Source organism: Neoarius graeffei, chromosome 22 (genome assembly GCF_027579695.1).
Source record: "Neoarius graeffei isolate fNeoGra1 chromosome 22, fNeoGra1.pri, whole genome shotgun sequence".
In the NCBI taxonomy this organism is placed as follows: domain Eukaryota; kingdom Metazoa; phylum Chordata; class Actinopteri; order Siluriformes; family Ariidae; genus Neoarius; species Neoarius graeffei.
This window is the reverse complement of record NC_083590.1, coordinates 56,823,014-56,838,551: the sequence shown is the minus strand read 5'-3', so window position 1 is coordinate 56,838,551 and position 15,538 is coordinate 56,823,014. Positions and strand designations below refer to the sequence as shown.

The window sequence follows — 15,538 nt, the reverse complement described above, 5'->3', positions numbered from 1 at the left end:
CTGCTGCAAATTACTCCTGGTTGGTCTGCCTCTGTATGCCATTTGACCTCTGCAACTGATCCACAATGCAGCTGCACAACTTGTTTTCAACCTTCCTAAGTTCTCCCATACCATTCCATTACTACACTCCCTCCATCTGGATTCCTGTAGCTACCAGCATCAGATTTAAGATGCTGATGCCTACCAACAAAGCCAAAAATGGACCAGCAACCACCTACATTGTCACACCCCACACTGCACCACTCTCCCTCCACTCCTCTAGCGCTGCTTAACTGGTCTCACCATCTCTCAAGGTACAAAGAAAGCATACATCAAAGCTCTTCTCTGTTCTGGCACCTAGGTGGTGGAATGAACTCCGAACAGCTGTGTCACTTGCTGTCTTCAAACGATGACTAATGACCTACCTCTTCATTGAGTTGTTTTAGACTGATAGTACTCATACACGGAGTGCAGAATTATTAGGCAAGTTGTATTTTTGAGGATTAGTTTTATTATTGAACAACAACTATGTTCTCAATCAACCAAAAAGACTCATAAATATCAAAGCTGAATATGTATGGAAGTTAGAGTGGGGCGTTTTTAGTTTTGGCCATTTTAGGAGAATATGTATGTGTTCAGGTAACTTTCACTGTGCAGAATTATTAGGCAACTTAATAAAAACCAAATATGTAGCCATTTCACTTATTTATTTTCACCAGGTACACTGATATGACAACTCCAGATTTGCAAATAAACATATCTGACATTCAAACACAAAACAAAAACAAATCAGTGACCAATATAGCCACCCTTCTTCATGAGGACACTCAAAAGCCTTCCATCCATAGATTCTGTCAATTTCTTTACCTGTTCATGACCAACATTGTGTGCAGCAGCAACCACGGCCTCCCAGACGCTGTTCAGAGAGGTGTACTGTTTTCCCTCTTTGTAGACCTCACGTTTTATAATGGACCACAGGTTCTCTATGGGGTTTAGGTCAGGTGAACAAGGGGGCCATGTCATTATTTTTTCACCTTTCAGACCTTTACTGGCTAGCCACGCAGTGGAGTATTTGGAGTATTTGGAGCATTATCCTGCATGAAAATCATGTTCTTCTTGAAAGATGCTGACTTTTTCCTATACCACTGCTTGAAGAAGGTTTCTTCCAGGAACTGGCAGTAGGTCTGGGAGTTGAGCTTGAGTCCATCCTCAACTCGAAAAGGTCCAACAAGCTCGTCTTTGATGATACCAGCCTATAGCAGTACTCCACCTCCACCTTGCTGGCGTCTGAGTCGGAGTGGAGCTCTGTGCCCATTACTGATCCAGCCACAGGCCCATCCATCTGGTCCATCAAGAGTCACTCATCTCATCAGACCACAGCACCTTAGAAAAATCAGTCTTAAGATATTTCTTGGCCCAGTCTTGACGTTTTATCTTGTGTGCCTTACTCAGTGGTGGTCGTTTTTCAGCCTTCCTTACCTTGGCCATGTCCCTCAGTATTGCACACCTTGTACTCTTTGACACTCCAGGAATGTTGCAACTCTGGAATATGGCAGAACTGGATGCTAATGGCTGCTTGTTAGCTTCACGCTTGATTTTCCGCAGATCATGTGCAGTTATTTTGCGCCTTTTTTTCCCCACACGCTTCTTTCGACCCTGTTGACTATTTGCAATGAAACGCTTGATTGTTCGGTGATCACGTTTCAACATCTTCGCAATTTCAAGAGTGCTGCATCCGTCTGCAAGACATCTCACAATTTTATACTTTTCAAAGTCTGTCAGATCTCTCTTCTGACCCATTTTGCCAGAGGAAAAGAGGTTGCCTAATAATTATGCACACCTGATATAGGGTGTTGATGTCATTAGACCACACCCCCTCTCATTACACAGATGCACAGCACCTGATATACTTAATTGGTAGTAGGCTTTCAAGCCTAAACAGCTTGGAGTGGGACAACATGCATTAAAAGGATGTTGTGGTCAAAATACTCACTTGCCTAATAATTCTGCACTCAGTGTATAGTCCATGACCTAGTGAACCAGTAGCAGGATGTATTTAGACTTCAAAGCACTTCTGTAAGTCACTCTGGATAAGGACATCTGCCAAATGCTGTAAATTAGACTTGGAGGTGATGGTGGAGGCTTTGCTGTTGACACTTTTGATAGCAAGTTGTACTTGTTTGGAATTCACTCAGTGATTCATTCAGTTTCATAGCCTCTTTTACCAGGAGAAGTAGCAGGCTTGCTTTCTTTTTCTGTCATTTCCAGGAATGATTTGCTGTCATTTCTTGACATAGCTTTCCTCATGGTGGATAACTGAATTGATGGTTCCCTCTGTATACATGCAATCTTCTCCAAAAACGCAGGGTTCATAGCCATGTGATCAATGTCTGAACATTCTAAGAGCTGAGAAGTGGCATTAGTTCTGTGCCAGATGCCTAGACTTTGTTCTTCAGGTGCCTCTCTGAAATAATCAGACATTGGTAATGCTAATGCCACAGCATTGATCACTTGGCTCCAAATATGGAGTTGAATCTGGCCCAAACATCACAGTCCAAAGAGCCTGCTAGCCATAGACGTATGGATGTTCTGGCTTCAGAAGTAGCTCAGCTGAAATCACTGATGTTAGATCTGAAGCCATGTACAGCGAGAACTTGTGTCCGTTGATGGAGTTCACAGTACAGCTAACAGGAACTGATTCTATTTGTTTGTTTGTTTGTTTTTGTTTGTTTGTTTGTTTGTTTGTTTGTTTGTTTGTTTTCAGTTGAATTCTACTTCTTCCAAGCCTTCAGGGCTCAGGGTCTGGCCAGTTTCCAGCTGTATCAAGTGGCCATTCTATTCCAGGAAATTAATTTTTCCCCTTTATACAGGAACAATCTACTTGTATCTACTTCACATACTAAATATAAGCATTACTATTGATATTACGGATCGCTATTACACGAAAACCGCTGTAACATGATCAGCTCATGGCTCCCAAAATGTAAATTTAACTTTATGCAGCTGAATTTGAGAACTCAGCAGTCTCAGACTCAGAAGAACAGTTACCTGAAAATGCCTTAAGATGGTTTGAATGCAATGATACTTCTGCAGCGAACGTCCCACACGATAATAATCTCATCTCATCTCATCTCATTATCTGTAGCCGCTTTATCCTGTTCTACAGGGTCGCAGGCAAGCTGGAGCCTATCCCAGCTGACTACGGGCGAAAGGCGGGGTTCACCCTGGACAAGTCGCCAGGTCATCACAGGGCTGACACATAGACACAGACAACCATTCACACTCACATTCACACCTACGCTCAATTTAGAGTCACCAGTTAACCTAACCTGCATGTCTTTGGACTGTGGGGGAAACCGGAGCACCCGGAGGAAACCCACGCGGACACGGGGAGAACATGCAAACTCCGCACAGAGAGGCCCTCACCGGCCACGGGGCTCGAACCTGGACCTTCTTGCTGTGAGGCGACAGCGCTAACCGCTACACCACTGTGCCGGCCACAATAATAATAATACTAATAATAATCAGTTGAATTTATATTGTGCCTTTCTCATGCCCAAGGTTGCTTTACAATGAGAAGAACAAAAAAAAAGTCCACCAAAAGAAGGTCAGGATGTAATTCCAGTGGTGTAGCTGCCACCGTCCCACCAGGCACACAAAGATAAATCCCACACTGCCTTCACAGCTGCTGCAATGCTGCCGGGCAACATCGCTCAGAACACCGTGCCATGGATCCACAAAGCAAGCACAGAAGCACTGCTACACAGAGTGCTGGTACATCCCAAACCATCTGTACAGCTACCACAACGCCACGGAGCAACATCGCACAAAACACTGCCACACAGAGCGCTGGACAACTCCGATGTTAAAGAGAGCAACAAGCTCACTGCAGTCCATAGCGAGGTGCACAGGCATCACCCACGGCAAACCAAGGCCTGGAGGGAACTGACACCCAAAACTGGGTCGAGAGCTACACCACAACCGGCGGACAAAACACTCAAACAAAAAACAAACATCAAACTACACCGAGACAAAAAAGAAAAACAAAAGTGAAAATAAAATAAAAAGCTCCAGTGAGAAGAGGCAGCACAGCGTACTCAACTCTACAGGAGACATCTATGGAACATGCTTCATTTTGTCCGACTACAGGCCCGCACAAGATTTCAACAAATTAAAGTTACAGATTTTTCAGTAAAACCAAGAATAAAATGTGCTGTGTTCTGCACTTAGCCTGGACTGTGCTTGTTGCACGATAATCATTGTTCTGTTCTTTGAACACTTCTCGTTTACTTATTACATGCAGCTAATTATTACATGATTGTCTATATTTTTCTCACTGCTATTGTAATATTATATCTGTTGTTTTGCCCTTCATCCATCACCGTTGGACTTTCTTCCTGCCTGCGCAAAGTCTTTTTAAAGTGAGGACTGGGATGTGCACTCCAAACCCCACTCTTTATGCCGGGGAGACACTCCTCAGTGGCACAGTTAACTGAGACGACTGTGGCGACCACCAGGCTGTAGGTTTTTTCCAGACTTTCCTTGGAGGGCAGGAGCATCAGTTTTCCCGTGCAGGCTGTTGGTCTGCCCACTGCCCATGTAATATGCACTGCCCACGCAATTTCTTCATTGGACATGTTCAGGGAACTGGCTTATCTAAAAAATAAACGACCTGTAATTAACTCAGCGGTGCTACTACGCTGTATAGAATTATGCTTACAGTTGTTCAGTGCAGGCCAAAACTTGTATTTTTAATACCTTGCAATGCAAACATAGGATGTCGCTGTTGAAAAAATGAGTTTGGTAAAGAATAAATTTATTTAATATATGCATGTAAATAAAATGTATTTAAATAACTGATAATGGCCTTGTATAGCGCCATTTCCATGAGTTCAGTAGCACTGGAATCATCCTTTCTTACAGCTGAATAGCTGAATTATGAAGGACACTGCTCAACATGTCCAAGTTGAAGGTAGGCATATCAGGCGAAAATTCAGTCCAAATTTTTTGAAACTGCCCTCACTGAATTCAGAATTGAATGCTAAACAATATACTTTATTACAGAATTAAAATATGTTTATCAGTTCTTGAGATATTACAAATCAAAGATGGAAAAACGCTTTAATTTTTAGAAAACTCCCATAATATTCTGTATGAGGATCACATGGTCCAAAATGGGCCTCATTAACCAATGAGATCAAATGTTTTTTTCTTCATAACTTTTCTATTTTTCAAGATATTTGCATGGAGATTGTCAGGCACATAGACGGTTGTAAGCTGAATACAAAGTTTAAAAAAAATTAGTAAAACCCAATTATGCAAATTAGTATTTAATTATTAATTAATGTAAATGATTATTTTGATTAATATTCACAGCTTTCAAGGCGAACCTCGAAAAAACCGTCTGATCCACATCCAATAAACAATTCACATTAACTCAACTGAAACTGACACTCGCGTTTCTGACTTCTGTTTTTTTTAAATATCATTCTGACCACTTAGATCTCAATATTTTTCATCAATACAACTCCAGTTATATTCTAAAATAGTTATTTATTTACAGGAATCGGTTTGATTTGAAAAAATAAGTAGGTAAAGCTCTGAAAACTCACTTCAAAGTCTCCTGTGAATCAAAACATCAAAACTAGCAGAAGGAAAATGTTGCTGAATCCTTCATCAGAAACAGTGAGAGTGAGAGAGCATGTCTATAATAATGATCTGATATTGACGAGTAATCCAGTGGGAAACCGATCAGGAGAGAGAGAGAGCTTTCCCGTGACTCAAAAAGAAAAACATCATGAGTTTCCCGATGTCCCGCGAGCAGAGTTTTTACTCTGTTGTACCGACTTCAACCTGCTGTTCCTCCCAAAGTACTGAACAGATCTTAACCAGATACATTTCTTTGGAAAGCAGAGATTATAAGCTTTTTAATGAGAGGATTCACGATAGAAAATATTCCAGAGTTAAGCAATGACAGATTTGGAAACTTAGATGAGCGTCTGTATGCACAGTTTTCACAGCACGGCCAGCGAGCGTCTGATACACCTATTGAAGGCATACAAATAACATACATAAGCATCCATTGCTTTAATCTGGGACAGATACATGTAATCAATCTTTGAGGTGTGCGCTGCTCAGAACATGGAAGTGTGTGAGTGAGGGTTCGAAGTAGAGGTCTGCGCGGGACAGAATTTTCAGTCCCGCTTCCGCCCGCTCCCTCATTGTGCAGTCCCGCTCCCGCAAAGAATTATGATTTTCAGTCCCGCCCCCGCCCGCGCCTGCCATATTTTGTCCCGCTCCCGCCCGCAAATCCTGCATGATGCAGACGTTTGCATTATCCGCAAATTTAGGCAGCTTAAAATGTTTTTATTAATGCCAAATAAAATATCCAGCACAAATTATATATGATAGACATAAATTAATAATTTATAAATTTTATTTTAAACATGTTTTTAGTTAGCGGGACTGCAGCTTATCACCTCTCCCGCCCGCTCCCGCATTGTGCACTCCCGCCCACGCCCGCAATGAGCTTTCAAAATTTGTCCCGCGCCGCACTGCTTTGCGTCGGTTCCTGCGGGACTCCCACGGGAGTGCAGGGCTCTAGTTCGAAGTGCAGATATGACAGGCGGCAAAGTATTTTATTACATGTTATTTATTACACTGATAGCCAACAATTAACAAAAAGAGTTATCAGCATGGTAAAAACAATCATAGTTCTTGCAATTTCTTTGTCGGACATCTTCAGGGAACTGGTTTAATCTAAAAAAATAAAGCTCATAGAATTTAAAAAAAATTGTTTTTTTCTTGAGCCATGCCAGATTTTACATACCATTATAACACCGATTCACTCATGACATAGTCAGATTCTTTAGAGCCCAACTAACGGTGCTCCACTTGTATGCAGATCCTCTGAAGTCAAAGACTGCCTGAAGTCTGGAACCCATGGACATCACCAAATGCTGAGTTTCCTCACTCAAGATGCTTTGCCAGGCCTTTACTGCAGCCACCTTCAACTGTTGCTCATTAGTAGATCTTTATGCCCTTCACGTTTTGTCTTTGTTTTGTCTTCAGTGAAAAGTAGCTCGACTGGGCTGAGGTCAGCCATTTAAGAACATTCTGTTTCTTTGCCTTAAGAAGCTCTTGGGTTGCTTTTGCAGTACGTTTTGGGTCGTTATCCATCAGTACTGTGAAGCGCTGTCCTACAAGTTCCTCAGCATTTGACTGAATCTGAGCAGAAAGTAAAGCTCTGTACACTTCAAGATTCATCCTGTTCCTTCTAACACCAGTGACCCAGTTCCACTGGCAGCCGTACATGCACACATCCACCGTGATGGACAGATGATGTGGTGTGCTTTGGATCATGAGCCCTTCCTTTCCTTCTCCATGCTTTTCTATTTCCATCATTCTGGTACACATTAATCTTAGTTTAATCTGTCCCAAGAACTGGGCAGGCTTTCTAGCCAAGGCTAATCTGGCCTTGCTGGTTTTGAGTGTTACCTGTGGAATGCATCTTGTATTGACATTCATGAAGGTGTCTCTTGATTGTAGACTTTGACAATAATAAGCTTGAGTGTTCTTGACTTGGCTAGATGTTGTGAGGTTTTTCCTTCACCAAGGAAATATTTCTGTGATCATCCAGTTTAGTTCTCTTCTCTGGTCTTCCAGGTGTTTTGCTGTTGCTGAGCTTGCTGGTGTATTCTTTCTTTTTAGGAATGTACCAAATAGTTGATTTGACCACTCCTAAAGTTCCTGCTCTCTGTCCGATAGGTCTGGGTTTTTTTGTTTGTTTTTTTTCCCCCAGCCTAATGAGGACCTCCTTATATATTGACACCTCTTTGGACCTCATATTGAGAGTTCCCATGAACATCTGCCAAATGCAAATTCACCACTTGGGATCAACTCAAGACCAATTAATCTCCTTAACTTGTAATGAAATACAGAGGAAACAGGCCACACCTAGCCATGAAACTGCTCATCAGTTGATTGTCTAATTATGTTTGAACCTGTGAAAACAAATGGCTGGCAATTTCTTCACAGTTAATGCAATATTTTTATTAAATCCCTTGAATTAAATTTGAAAGTCTATGTTTCAATCGCATTTTGGTTGCTTAATTTTAACCCCATAGTGTAAAGGCAAAATTACTGTCTGCAAACTTTTGGACTCGACTATATTTCTGTCCTGTTCTAATGTATACAGTGCCTTGCAAAAGTATTCATCCCCTTGGCATTTTTTGGGTTTTGTTGCCTCACAACCTGGAATTAAAATGGATTGTTTGAGGGTTTGCATCATTTTATTTACAGAACATGCCTACAACTTTGAAGATGTGATTTTTTTTTAACTGTGAAACAAACAAATAGGACAAAATAACAGAAAACTTCAAAGGGCATAACTATTAACACCCCCCCCCATGTCAATACTTTGTAGAGCCACCTTTTGTGGCAATTATAGCTGCAAGTTGCTTTGGATAAGTCTCTATGAGCTTGCCACATCTAGCCACTGGGATTTTTGCCCATTCCTCAAGTCGAAACTGCTCCAGCTCCTTCAAGTTGGATGGATTCCACTGGTGAACAGCAATCTTCAAGTCTGACCACAGATTCTCAATTGGATTGAGGTCTGGACTTTGACTAGGCCATGCCAAGACATTTAAATCTTTCCCTTTAAACCACTCCAGTGAAAACATAACAGTAACATAACAGTAAAACATACTTTAGCAGTATGTTTAGGGTCATTGTCCTGCTGGAACATGAACCTTCATCCCAGTCTCAAACCTCTGGCTGACTCAAACAGGTTTTCTTCCAGAATTGCCCTGTATTTAGTGCCATCCATCTTTCCTTCAGTCCTGACCAGCTTTCTTGTCCCTGCAGATTAACAATATCCCCACAGCATGATGCTGCCACCACCATGCTTCACTGTAGGAATGGCGTTCTCAGGGTGTTGGGTTTACGCCACACTTGGCATTTCCCATGATGGCCAAAAAGTTAAATTTTAGTCTCATTTGACCAGAGAATCTTCTTCTATGTGTTTAGGGAGTCTGCCACATGCTGTTGGGCAAACTCCAAACATGTTTTCTTTGGCAATGACATTTTTCTGGCCACTCTTCCATAAAGCCCAGCTCTGTGGAGTGTATGGCTTATTGTGGTCCTATGGACAGATACTCCAGTCTCTGCTTTGGAACTCTGAAGCTCCTTCAGTGTTACCTTTGGTCTCTGTGCTGCCTCTCTGATTAATGCCTTCCTTGCCCAGTCCGTGAGTTGTGGCGGGTGGCCCTCTCTTGGCAGGTTTGTTGTGGTACCATGTTCTTTCCATTTGATGATGATGGATATGATGGTGCTCTGGGGGGATCATCAAAGATTTGGATATTTTTTTATAACCCAACCTTGATTTGTACTTCTCAACAACTTTGTCCCTGACTTGTTTGGAGAGCTCCTTTGTCTTCATGGTGTTGTTTGGTTAGTGGTGTTGCAGCCTCTGGGGCCTTTCAGACAAGGTGTATATACCCTGACAGATCATGTGACACTTAGATTGCACACAGGTGGACTTTATTTGACTTCTGAAGGTAATTGGTTGCATCAGAACTTTTTAGGGGCTTCATAGCAAAGGGGGTCAAATGCATATGCACACGCCAATTTTCAGTTTTTTATTTTGAATTAATTTTTTTTCTCATTTCACTTCACCAACTTAGACTATTTTGTGCAGATCCATTACATAACATTCAGATTAAAAAATTAATTAATTACAGGTTGTAATGTAACAAAACAGATAAAAAGCCGGGGGGGGGAATACTTTTGCAAGGCACTGTAAATATTCCCTAATGGATTTTATGCCTTATTTTTTCCCTTTATAAACACCTCTAACTTCTTTCCTATCCTCTTAGTAACACACGTTCTCTCTATTCTTGATATTTCTTGTGACGCATATGTCAGACTACACAGCCTACAGATTTTCAGATCAGATCTACAGTTTGATTAAATCATGGCTAAAGATGTTTTTTCCCCACTGGCTCTTTGCACAGGCTCTGAAGATGCTGAGAACAGCAGAGTTTATGCCCTATGTGGTATTCATAGCGGTTTCTGAGTTCGAGACACTGAAAGCTCTGCACAAAGCTGCCATTGATGCAGGAATCACCACCAAACAGCTCACAGTACGTACAAATCACACACAATCAGGGTAACGCTTTACTACTAAAGTCCACTCATACTGTATGAGTACAGTGGCATATCGTAACAATGGAGACTCAGAAACTGGATGAGGATCCATGAGATCGTTTAATCAGGGATGAGAGTTTTCGGCGGATTTCCGCTTATTCTGAGCAAAAATCGATATTATGCCAAATCCGTTGAGATGTTTTGTTTTCATTGAGGGGGGTTGGGGTATGTTCCTTCGTGATACTCAAGCGTACGATGATGTTACATGTTTACAGTTTCGCCATCTTTAGTCTCGCGGTAGAATACGTGTTTTCTACAATGTAATTGGCCAAAACATCGCTGGCGAGAGCATGATAGCCAATCATAACAGTTCTTACAAAAGTACCCGCATCGTTCTATTTTATTGAAACTTGCACATGTTCATCGTCGCTGCACTTCAAAAATACGTTTCTCTTTCGTATCAGCTTTTTTACTCAAAATGCCGAATACAATTGACAAGCGAGACGAAGCGAAGGTACGTGAAATCGATGCTGGTATAAAAAACAGAGAGACAAGCTGACAAGCTCTTGTCTTTGGCCAAAAAGCTGAAGACGTCGTCGAAATGATCAAATGAAAATGAGAAGCGACTGTGAACTATAATTGTATAAAGTGTACATCGACATTTTCCCATAAACTTAGCATTCGTTTGATTTAATACATTGAACATGTATATGATGGTCAGTAAATCTGAATTAATGCTGACAGTTTTTAAAACTTAAATATTTCAAAAGACTTTGAAATCATATGCAACTAATGAGGACATAGGGAGACTGACCTTTTCTCCCTAAGAAATTTTATTTAATATGAACATTTTGATAATTAATAAAACTTACGTTTAATGTGAATTTAGTTTGTCGTTTTTGTTGATCATAAATTATAACCATACCCTTGAATGTAGAATGTGATTTTATTTTGAATTCAAACAGAGGAATTCTAAAGGAAACAGCAGGCAGAACAGAATTCAAATGTTCTCACATTTGAATTCAAATACTCCTATTGATTTGAAACATATTTTCATGTAAATATATAAAAAAGACAACAGATATTTTTTATCTACTACAGCTCAGATTGCAGGAAAAGTGGTTTGTAAGGCCTTATTTTTCAAAATTTTCCTGGGGGGGGTATCCCTCCCAGACCCCCGGCTTCGGGCGCCATCTTGTTTTCTGCTTTTTTGGTGACCGCCCACTCTCATCCCTGTTTAATGAAGATCATTACAAACACAGTGAAATCACAGTCTGATTATCAGTGTTATGAGGCAGGCAGAGGTCAGGGCACACAGGTTTAAGATTATCAGAGGCAGAGTGTAATCAAGACAAATTCGAGACAGAGCAAGGATCACAACACATCAAGGTAATAATGAGGAGAAAGACTAAGAACTAAGGATGCATCGATTCTGGTACTTGTATTGGGTATCAGCCTGGTATCAACTTGTAAAGATCCCCCAATACAGAAAACTGATACTGGGTGATGATATGTGAGATAGTGATACGGTAGACTTGACTAACAGAGGGTCTCCAAAAGCATGGATAATAAAGTTGATTTTAGTTTTTAAATTTTGCACTATTTATTATTATAGCAATGCAATATTAGATTTGATATGTGTAATAAAACAAGACTGCGTCTTCCATGGTAAGTTCTGTTCTGCCTGCTGTTTCCTTTAGTCATCACATCCCCCTCCAGCAAAAGCAAAAGTTGTTTGGCCCTCTGTATCGATCATATATAGTCCTTGTTCTCACAGTGTGTTATGAAAATGGAAGTAGAACCATTTCATCATTTTTAGCAAGGTAGTAAACAACAAAGCAAATACGGTTTGCAGTTACTACAGCAGGGCGGCACGGTGGTGTAGTGGTTAGCGCTGTCGCCTCACAGCAAGAAGGTCCGGGTTCGAGCCCCGTGGCCGGCGAGGGCCTTTCTGTGCGGAGTTTGCATGTTCTCCCCGTGTCCGTGTGGGTTTCCTCCGGGTGCTCCGGTTTCCCCCACAGTCCAAAGACATGCAGGTTAGGTTAACTGGTGACTCTAAATTGAGCGTAGGTGTGAATGTGAGTGTGAATGGTTGTCTGTGTCTATGTGTCAGCCCTGTGATGACCTGGCGACTTGTCCAGGGTGAACCCCGCCTTTCGCCCGTAGTCAGCTGGGATAGGCTCCAGCTCGCCTGCGACCCTGTAGAAGGATAAAGCGGCTAGAGATAATGAGATGAGATGAGTTACTACAGCATACCTAAATGTACAAATAATTTCATAATCAGAAATATTTTATTGATCCCTGATGGGGTAATTGGTCATATTACATTTACTCTCATTCTAGAATAGAAGTATACACTGCCTGGTTAAGAAAATAGTCGCACACTCTAATATTTCACTGGATGGCCTTTATCATTGATTACAGTGTGCATTTGCCATGGCATTGTTTTCAAAAACCTTATGCAACATCACAACAGTAAATTCCATCCAGATTTTGGAATTTTTCACTGAAATCTTGTGTTGATGACAAGAAAGTCGAACCACTCTGTAAAATCTTCTGCAGCATTCCAGAGACTCTCCGTGGGGTTGAGGTCAGGACTCTGTGGTGATTAATTCATGTGTAAAGTGATTCCTCGTGCTCCCTGAACTATTCTCACTATTTGAGCCCTAATTTTATCCCCGTGCCGTCAGGAAAGGAAAACCCCACTGATGTGAACCTGATCGTTCAGTACATTTCAGGTCATCAGCTGACTTCATTTTATTGCCCCATAACGTTGCTGATCCTCAACCTGACCAACTGAACCAACCCCAGATCGCCACACTGCCTCCAGAGGCTTGGACAGTGGATACTGTGCATGATGGGGCACCGGTCCGTGAGCTTCCCTCCTTACCCTTATTCACTCAGGAATAGGGTCAGTCTGGACTGACCACATGACCTTTTTCCAATCGCTCTAGAGTCCAATCTTTATGCTCTTTAACAAACTGAAACCTTTTCTCCTGATTATCCTCACTAACGAGTGGGTTTACAGTACTTATGGACACACAGCTGTTTAGTCCCAGTTCTGTGAGTTCTCATCACATTGTGTGTGGAAATTATCTTACTTTCACTATTAAACACAGTTGTGAGTTCTACTGTTGATTTTTTTTTACGATTCGACTTCACCAAGTGACGTCTGACCATCTGATGATAGTCGGTCAAGACTTTTTCCGACCACATTCCTTCCAGGAAGTTGATGGTTCATCACTATCCTACAATTCTTAACCCAATTCCAGCCATTTCAGTAATCATCTTAGTAGTTTTCTTTGCTTGATGCAGGACAATACTTTGACCTTCTTAAACACAGTAGCATCTTTCCCACGAGCACATGTCAGGATACATTTTCCGACATGGTAAAGAAAATAAAAGCTACTCACTGCATCAGTTAGGATTAAAAGAATTGTTGCAGCTAAAACACATTAATCACTGCAGGAATTATCCAATCAAAAGCTCAAAATATATATTTTTAATTTAAATCCAAATGGTGACACTTTTGGGGGGCAGGCAGCGTATATACGCACAGAAAAATTGTACGTTAAATAACGAATACCAACTTATATACTAGTGCATCTCAAACAATTAGAATATTGTGAAAAAGCTCCATGTTTTCCATCAGTTATTTAAGAAAGTGAAAATTTAATATACAGTGGTGCTTGAAAGTTTGTGAACCCTTTAGAATTTTCTATATTTCTGCATAAATATGACCTAAAACATCATCAGATTTTCACACAAGTCCTAAAAGTAGATAAAGAGAACCCAGTTAAACAAATGAGATAAAAATATTATACTTGCTCATTTATTTATTGAGGAAAATGATCCAATATTACATATCTGTGAGTGGCAAAAGTATGTGAACCTTTGCTTTCAGTATCTGGTGTGACCCCCTTGTGCAGCAATAACTGCAACTAAACGTTTGCGGTAACTGTTGATCAGTCCTGCACACCGGCTTGGAGGAATTTTAGCCCATTCCTCCGTACAGAACAGCTTCAACTCTGGGATGTTGGTGGGTTTCCTCACATGAACTGCTCGCTTCAGGTCCTTCCACAACATTTCCATTGGATTAAGGTCAGGACTTTGACTTGGCCATTCCAAAACATTAACTTTATTCTTCTTTAACCATTCTTTGGTAGAACGACTTGTGTGCTTAGGGTCGTTGTCTTGCTGCATGACCCACCTTCTCTTGAGATTCAGTTCATGGACAGATGCCCTGACATTTTCCTTTAGACTTCGCTGGTATAATTCAGAATTTATTGTTCCATCAATGATGGCAAGCCGTCCTGGCCCAGATGCAGCAAAACAGGCCCAAACCATGATACTACCACCACCATGTTTCACAGATGGGATAAGGTTCTTATGCTGGAATGCAGTGTTTTCCTTTCTCCAAACATAACGCTTCTCATTTAAACCAAAAAGTTCTATTTTGGTCTCATCCATCCACAAAACATTTTTCCAATAGCCTTCTGGCTTGTCCACATGATCTTTAGCAAACTGCAGATGAGCAGCAATATTCTTTTTGGAGAGCAGTGGTTTTCTCCTTGCAACCTTGCCATGCACACCATTGTTGTTCAGTGTTCTCCTGATGGTGGACTCATGAACATTAACATTAGCCAATGTGAGAGAGGCCTTCAGTTGCTTAGAAGTTACCCTGGGGTTCTTTGTGACCTCGCCGACTATTACACGCCTTGTTCTTGGAGTGATCTTTGTTGGTCGACCACTCCTGGGGAGGGTAACAATGGTCTTGAATTTCCTCCATTTGTACACAATCTGTCTGACTGTGGATTGGTGGAGTCCAAACTCTTTAGAGATGGTTTTGTAACCTTTTCCAGCCTGATGAGCATCAACAACACTTTTTCTGAGGTCCTCAGAAATCTCCTTTGTTCGTGCCATGATGCACTTCCACAAACATGTGTTGTGAAGATCAGACTTTGATAGATCCCTGTTCTTTAAATAAAACAGGGTGCCCACTCACACCTGATTGTCGTCCCATTGACTGAAAACACCTGACTCTAATTTCACCTTCAAATTAACTGCTAATTCTAGAGGTTCACATACTTTTGCCACTCATAGATATGTAATTTTGGATCATTTTCCTCAATAAATAAATGACCAAGTATAATATTTTTGTCTCATTTGTTTAACTGGGTTCTCTTTATCTACTTTTAGGACTTGTGTGAAAATCTGATGATGTTTTAGGTCATATTTATGCAGAAATATAGAAAATTCTGAAGGGTTCACAAACTTTCAAGCACCACTGTACTCTGCACTCATTACACGTAAACTAAAATGTTTCAATTATTTTTCTATTTTAATGTTGAATGCCAAAAATACATTTGTACTTGAGCTGGAAAAAAACAACTAGTCAGTTACTCATCCCTAC

At 41.0% G+C, this 15,538-nt stretch overlaps 1 protein-coding gene across 4 annotated transcripts in view; it reads left to right on the top strand.

Moving 5' to 3' along the window:
- pals2b (protein associated with LIN7 2, MAGUK p55 family member b) overlaps positions 1-15,538 on the top strand; it is a 114,069-nt gene that overhangs the window by 52,398 nt on the left and 46,133 nt on the right. For all 4 annotated transcript variants that reach the window (XM_060905015.1, XM_060905011.1, XM_060905013.1 and 1 more), the window contains exon 11: positions 9,993-10,121. In XM_060905015.1, coding sequence (XP_060760998.1) covers positions 9,993-10,121 — 129 coding nt within the window. The remainder of the gene's footprint in view (positions 1-9,992; positions 10,122-15,538) is intronic.